Source organism: Vigna umbellata, chromosome 1 (assembly GCF_029865625.1).
Source record: "Vigna umbellata cultivar VRB3 chromosome 1, Vumbellata_1.0, whole genome shotgun sequence".
In the NCBI taxonomy this organism is placed as follows: Eukaryota; Viridiplantae; Streptophyta; class Magnoliopsida; order Fabales; family Fabaceae; genus Vigna; species Vigna umbellata.
Window position 1 is genome coordinate 17590746 of NC_142165.1, and position 7698 is coordinate 17598443.

At 38.6% G+C, this 7698-nt stretch overlaps 1 protein-coding gene and 1 non-coding gene across 3 annotated transcripts; one reads left to right on the plus strand and one right to left on the minus strand.

Moving 5' to 3' along the window:
• Nucleotides 1-1898: 1898 nt before the first annotated feature.
• LOC124827451 (UDP-glucuronate:xylan alpha-glucuronosyltransferase 2-like) lies at nt 1899-6011 on the plus strand. 2 transcript variants are annotated; one of them, XM_047300515.2, is made up of 5 exons: nt 1899-2290; nt 2636-3027; nt 3110-3351; nt 4730-5252; nt 5451-6011. In XM_047300515.2, the coding sequence occupies exons 1-5, from the start codon at nt 2099-2101 to the stop codon at nt 5884-5886; spliced, it is 1785 nt and encodes a 594-aa protein (XP_047156471.1). In that variant the 5' UTR covers nt 1899-2098; the 3' UTR covers nt 5887-6011. The 2 variants fall into 2 exon arrangements, with proteins under 2 accessions (XP_047156471.1, XP_047156472.1); XM_047300516.2 differs by having other exon boundaries at nt 2143-2295.
• On the minus strand, nt 3553-3625 carry TRNAR-CCU (transfer RNA arginine (anticodon CCU)). Its single transcript has one exon. It is a non-coding gene; the product is annotated as a tRNA-Arg (tRNA).
• Nucleotides 6012-7698: the final 1687 nt, after the last annotated feature.

Genomic DNA, 7698 nt, shown 5'->3' on the forward strand with positions numbered 1-7698 from the left:
ACTACTTCAGTTCAACTTCCTGTACAAAACAGTGATTTCTCTCGTGTAATCGTTTACGAGGCCACTGTAAACGATTACGACAATGTTTTTTCTGCAGATTAGCTCTGCACTTGTCCAACTTGGTCCCCTCAGTAAGAATGACGTCTTCCCCACTTCTTGGGGTCATCAAACATAACCTCCTAACCAGTAATGACCCTTAAATTCACTTGTATGGTTTTTTGGTCAACAAATCCCTTGCAGAGCTTGCTCCTCCAACTGATGAGGGGTCACCCCACACTCCTTGGACACACATCACATCACCAACCACCCTCTCCCACCACTGAAACACCTGGACCAGCCTCAGACAGGTGCAGAACTGCCTAAAACTGAGCTTTTTTTCCAATGGTGACCCCTGTTCACCTGGCTGACTACCTGTGTTGGACTTTATGTACAAAATCCAATTTTCTCTCGGGTAATCGTTTACCAAGATTCTGTAAACGATTACCAGACCATTTTTTCAACACTCTGACTCATCCCTTGCACTACTTCGTCCCCCTACTCATGGGTCACTCCACACTTCTTGCGTTTACATCAATGACCAACACCCATCTCCCCACTCAGAATTTGATCAACTCCTTCCCATTAATTACCATTAATTTTACTGAAAATGGTCTCGTACTTTTCAAATTCTTATTATAATGCTGCGTTCATTTTTCAATCACTACTTTTGTCATTATAAGTGAGATTAACACAAAGTAAAAATGATAGAGCGAGAGAGCGAGACAACGACAGCGAAGATGGAAGCTTCGAAGACGAACGCACACAGAACAAAGTGAAGCGCCACGAAACGCGACCTTCGACCTTCCAAGAGAACGCACCTTCGTTTCCAATGGAACAGAGAAATGGCTATTTTCGGAATTTCAGTAAAAATAAGGGTTACGGACTTCCGTTTCGTAGGTTTTAAAAAAAATTTATTTTTAAAACAAACCAATCAAACAACGACACGTGACGTTGTGAAAACAGTGTTAAATATGCGTTGTTGGAATATCGCGGTCCAAAAGTTTGTAGTAAGTAAGACCATGAATTCATAAAGTAGGTCATGTAAAGTAACGTCCTCACTTATCTATTAGATTTGTTAAAAATTACAAGTTATATAAAGGAAAAGTCAAATTATAATATATAAATAAAAATAAATTATTTTATAAGTTAGTTGTGAAGATAAATTATTTATGCACTGATCCACTCTCCTTGCAAGTTTTATGAATTGAAAAAAAAAAAGTGAAGACCTTTTAAGTGGTAAGAGAGTAAATAAAGTAATGTATATGATGGTCCTATAAAAGTCATAGTTGACCTAATGTGTTGTATTTGTTGATGAGATTGGGAAGGATGATTGGTTGGGTAGGACCTACCCAGTTAGTCCAATCGTATAAAATCATTATGTCCCAACAAAAATGTGATGGTTCACCATTCTCATATTGTTGTTCTCCTGCAAAGTATTTTTCTTTTTTGAAACAATTTTGGATCATGACGTAAAACCAAAAGCACTTTTACAATGACATATGAGGAATTAGAGGAGCTAGTTTCACAGCATATAGTTTTGTGAACAAATAACACTTAGAAATTTATGATAAAAAATTGACAGGGCAACCGATTAGGTGTTGGTGAGTCTGCTCAACTGCCCTCAAAATCTTTTCTTCCAATTTCATATAATTCCATGCTCCAATGAATAATTGAGATTGCTGTTTTACTACTCTATCCTTTCCCTCTTGCTGTCAATGATTATGGAACATGACACATTTTTGTCATTTTGGAACTTTGTCTAGAAAAGAAATTGTTCACATGTGTCAACTAAACCTCAAATTTAAGCAAACAATTTTTACTTACATTCTCTAATCTTGCACAAAAGGAAATTAATCTTCAAGGAAGTACAAATGGAGCTTCATAAAGGGTCTTTCTTGCTTTGAGATTTACTCATGTATATAATCCTCCAACAACTCCTTCCAAATTAATCATCCACAACTACTACATCTATATTTGCATATATAGTTCATAGTTCATAGGTCCCCTCCATTTAAAACCCACTGTTGCTGCCTCTAATTAACGTTGCTGCTCAAGGGATATGGAAGTTTCGAGTCTTCAAAAGTTGTTCAAGACAGCACCTTCTAAAGCATTGGTCATCAGAATCAACTTGGTCTGTCTTGCCATCTTTCTTGTCGTTTATGCAACCCTTCTTCTCCAACCATCTTCCTCAGTCTACTTTGAAAATGCAGCCTCCCTTGTTAGGTGCTCCTTGAGGGAATGCCATCACAAGGTAAGGTGAGCCTACTCTAATGGCATTCCTTTCTTTTTCTTCTTTTTTCTGTGTGTTGTGCTTCTTTTATAGACTAAATCTCTTCCTATTAAATGAACCTTTTACTGTTAGGTTATTTAAGTAAGAGTATAAATTTATGGTAAAAGGTTTTGAGTTAGAGATGACATCAACCGTAGATTGAACTCATGTTTTTTCAATGATTCAACTCATCATTTAAAGCATAAAAAACAGTGTTTTCACATTAAATGAAGCTCGATCCATGTCACTTTCTGTAAGTGTTTTCATAAGTTATAAATATGAAAATGTGTATACATAACTTCTTGTATATGATATTGAAACTTGTAGGAAGAAAAAAGCATGAAGATGAAAGCAGTGTCGGAGGAACCAGAATTTAAAACTAGAATGCGAAAGCAGAACGCGAGTAAGATAGAGGTGCCTAGGTTCTTTGGTGAAATGGGGAAGGGATTGAAGATGGGAATGGTGAACATGCATGAAGATGATGTGAGTGAATGGAACAACCTTGGAGAAACAACAGAGGTTTATTTCGAAAGGGTGTCAGAGTTTTTCAATTGGACAGATTTATTTCCGGAATGGATAGATGAAGAGGAAGAGAGTGATGTTCCATCATGCCCGGAGATACCGATGCCAGAGTTTGCAGCGTATGAAAACATGGACGTGATCATAGCCAAGTTGCCATGCAAGTACCCTGAAGAAGGGTGGGCAAGGGATGTTTTCAGGTATTATCTATAGTTTCAAGCAAACCTAGTTGACATAGTTATATTTATTTATTTGTATATAATTCTAATTTTTGTTTTTCAGGTTACAAGTTCATATGATTGTGGGGAATTTGGTGGTGAAGAAAGGGAAGAAGGATTGGAATTGGAAGACAAAGGTGGTGTTGTGGAGCAAGTGTAGGCCAATGATGGAGGTGTTTAGGTGCAACGATTTGGTTAAGCAGGAAAATGAGTGGTGGTATTATGAGGTTGATGTAAAGTGGTTGGAGCAGAAGGTATCTTTGCCTGTTGGTTCTTGCAATTTGGCTCTGCCTCTGTGGGAACAAGGTATGCTTAATTGCCTACATATTCATCAAGTGGGTAGGAATTAATTCATAAGCTAATCAAAAGTAATGAGTATTAATTAAGCTACCAGGAAAAAAAGTTCTGGATTTACATGTGTAATAATGATAAGTTAGGTGCATTGAAAAATAAGCAAACATTAAAAAAATTAAATAAACAAAAAAAATAAAAGTTTAAATAAATGATCGCGCCAGGTAGGGGTCGAACCTACGACTTTCTGCTTAGGAAACAGACGCTCTATCCACTGAGCTACAGGCGCTGGGTTGAAACCTTAAGAAAAATGTTTTATAAAATGTTAGTTTTGTGTTTTTAATTTTTTTTTGTGTGACTATATGACATTGTAGTTGAAGGTTTTTGAGTTGGGTGATATCTCACATCAAGCATAGCTAACGGCTTAAAATTGTTTTTGAAGACATGAAGAAGAACAAAGACCATCAACTATAACTTTTGCCAGTTATTTTTATTTCTTTTCCTCATAAAGCAAGATTGTTTTATGGTAGCATTTCTGTTACAAAATGAAGATACAATTTATAGTATTTTATAAACATTTTTATTCCATTTATTTTATTTATTTATTTCTTTCTTTCTTTATACATAATTTATTTTACGTTTTTTCTTCTTGTATCTTTCCCCTTTCTTTCTCAATTTACCCCATACTGGGATCAAAATTATAGAGACCTTTTTTCTGTTTGCTTTGTTTTCTTTTTTTTGGTAAAGTTGGTACCAATTTATGCATAAAAGACATGTTGAAAAGAGGTGCACAACATTTTTTTTACTGAAATACATGATAAAAATTCATCGGAGAAGGAAAATTATAAAAAATAGTGTAAAATCAAGTTTTCTGAAAGCAAATAAATAAAGTTTTATACGTTTGAGGAGTTTGCATGAAACTTTAAAAAGTTCAAATATATACTTTTGGTGACTTTGCTAATAAGTATATGTTAAAGGCGAAGAAGCTCTCTCTCAGTTAATCTAAGTCATCATTAGCAATCTTCCTGTGAAATGCACAGTCCAACCCTTAATCATATTGCATGCAGCTTCTTCTGGAAAATTTCCTTTTTGCTGTCTAAACCATATTTTATTTTGTACTTATCAACTTCTATCACTAAATAATTTTATTAGACATCACTAACAACTACGATGGCTACCGGAGTTTTAATTTCTTCTAAAAAGTAATGTATTTTGTTTATGGAAAGTTGAAAGCTAAAGGGTAACCAACTTTGATTGTAATGCAGGGAAAGGGTTTCTTAAAACACAATACTTTTTCGTACGCATGGAAAATGAATTATAATTAACAAATATTTTTTAAAAACATATCTTTTATCTTTATTTTACCTTGTGAATTTTTGTTGTCAATTTTTAGGAATCGACAAGGTGTACGACACGTCAAAACTGGAACAGAACGTTCAAAGCGAAGCTCGAGCGAAACGCGAGGCCTACGCGACGGTTCTTCACTCGTCGGAAGGCTACGTTTGCGGCGCAATAACGCTGGCGCAGACGCTTCTCCGGACGGGAACCAAACGCGACCTCGTGCTCCTCCTCGACAGCTCCATCTCCGCCGTCAAGCGCCACGCCCTCGAGCTCTCCGGCTGGAAGATCCGACTCATCTCCCGGATCCGGAACCCGCTGGCCGAGAACGGCACCTACAATGAGTACAACTACAGCAAGTTCAGGTTGTGGCAGTTGACGGAGTACGAGAGAGTGATCTTCATCGACGCCGACATCATCATCCTCCGCAACCTCGACATCCTCTTCAATTTCCCTCAGATGTCCGCTACCGGTAATGACCAGTCCATCTTCAACTCCGGCATCATGGTTCTCGAACCTTCCAACTGCACCTTCGATGTTCTCATGTCGCGCCGCCACGATGTCGTCTCGTACAACGGGTACGAAGTTATTTTCCCTCGTAAATCTAAAAATTCACATTTTCTAATTACTTATTTACCCTTATCTTTTTAAAGTTAATTATTGTTAAATGTTTAATTACTCATTTTTAAAAGAAACATTATATATACAATAAGTATTTACTAGTTATAGTTTATGAACAATTTGTAACATGCATGGCTTTCATATGTTGATTGTAGGGGCGACCAGGGTTTCCTGAACGAGATATTCGTGTGGTGGCACAGGCTTCCTCGGCGCGTGAACTTTCTGAAGAACTTCTGGGCGAACACGACGCTGGAAGCGAGTGTGAAGAACGCGATGTTCGGCGCGGACCCTCCGAGACTCTACGCGATCCATTACCTGGGTCTGAAGCCCTGGCACTGTTACAGGGACTACGACTGCAACTGGGATGTGGAAGATCAGAGGGTCTACGCCAGCGACGTGGCGCATCGACGGTGGTGGAAGGTTCACGACGCCATGGACTTGCGGCTGCAGAGCCTCTGCCGGTTGACCCGAAAGAGAAGGACGGAGCTCAACTGGGAGAGGCGAAAGGCAGGGAAGCTTGGGCTGCCGGACATGCACTGGAAGATCAATGTCACAGATCCCAGAAGACAAGGCTCGCTTTTGATTGATTAGGTTATACCTAAATTAGGTTATAGTTGTATAATTATACCACATTTTCCAATTTTCATTCTTTTGTTTTTTGTTTTCTGCAAGTGTACTTCGTCATCTTACTTGTGCAGATATTTTTGTTTTTTGTTTTTCATGCTATTTATTTATTTAGTAGTCACTCAATAATGGAAACATACATTATAACAAAATTTCATCGCACTTTTATCCTGTTTAATGTAATTTTTTAAGAGGATATAGGGTAGAGATAAAATAAGTGTTGCATAACAAAAATATACACAATAAAAAAAATTGAACGTGAAAAAGAATTATCAATAAAACAAATTTTACTGGTGGTTTCCTTTGGAATTTTGTGAGAGTGAGAGACTAACATGTTCCGACGCGTCTTCCTCTCTTCCGAAAGCGGGAATCGTCTGAGCTCCTTGTCTTTCTTTTGTCTGAGTCGTTCGGTCACGTCGGTTTTGGTCGATCCGTTACCTTCGTGCTCATGGGGGAGGTACTTGCAAAAAATACACTGACGCTCAAGTTAGGCGTGAATTTGAAGAACCTTGGTTCTTAGTTAAGTATTTAATGAAGGGTTATCATTATTGAATGTTTGGGTGTCATGAAGTGTGAGTTGAACGTACCTGGTGGCCCTGGCTCTCTATTTATAAGTTGTCTTATGAACCTTAAGCTAACATAAGCCCAATAAAATATAAACAGAATAAAATATAAACAGATTACCTAAGAATCTGGTTGGTTGTTTATAACCTGTTTATGAATATCTTTAATTAGATATTCTTGATTATTTTTTCATCTACTAGACTATTGGCCCAATAACTTAAACGCTGGCCCAATTGCGGCCCAATCTTTGACTTGGTTGACTGTAGCGGATGAACCGCACGGTCCTGAGTGGATGGACCGAACGGTGCAAAATGTTAATCGTTCGTTCTCCACTAGGTATGATACATTATGCCCCTTAAGTCCGAGTTAAGCGTTCGACTTTAGCCGTGGTTAATTATAGGACTTATGAGTTTGACGGAGGTTGTTTTTAGTCGTTGCTCGTTGCTGCCAAAACGGTGAACTTTATAACTTCTCTTTTGAACTTTTCAATAGGTCGAACGACTTATGATGGGAGTTCTTTTTAGAACTTGTTTTCCTTTTCTAAAGAAAAATAACGATCGAATTTGAAGTGTCAAAAGAATGTAAATAATTAGACTAACCCATTTTATAAGGTTGAATGGCCAAGCGTGCCAGAGTGCTTTATTGAAGACGCTCGGTTGAGAATGACTATTCCTCAGCTCTTGGTGTTCGACCCACGAGTTCCTGGAGAACTTCCTAGTGAAAGGACTTTACCTCTCGGCTATGTGACTTTGACCTAGGAGTTCTTCCTAGGGAACGGGATTTACCGTTCGACTTTGCACTAGGAGTTCCTAGATAACTTCCTAGGGAGAGGGCTTTACCTCTCGGCCGAGAGGGATTTACCTCTCGGTCTTCAACATCCTCGAGAGAGATTTACCTCTCGGTCGAGAGGGATTTATCGCTCGGTCTTTGACTTCAACTTTTCGGCGAGAGGGATTTATCTATCGCTTTTCGACATCAACTTTTTAGTTCACGCAGAGCGTTCCTCACCGCTCGGTTTTTCAGCATAGGAGTTCGTTTTGGAACTTCCTAGTGGACGAGTCATTCCTCGGGGACATTCAACACCGCTCGGTTTAGGACGAGAGTGAGAGTTCACGGAGAACGTTCCTCACCGCTCGGTTTTTCAGCGTAGGAGTTTGTTTTGGAACTTCCTAGTGGACGAGAATGTCAGTCCTCGGGGACGTTCAACACCGCTCG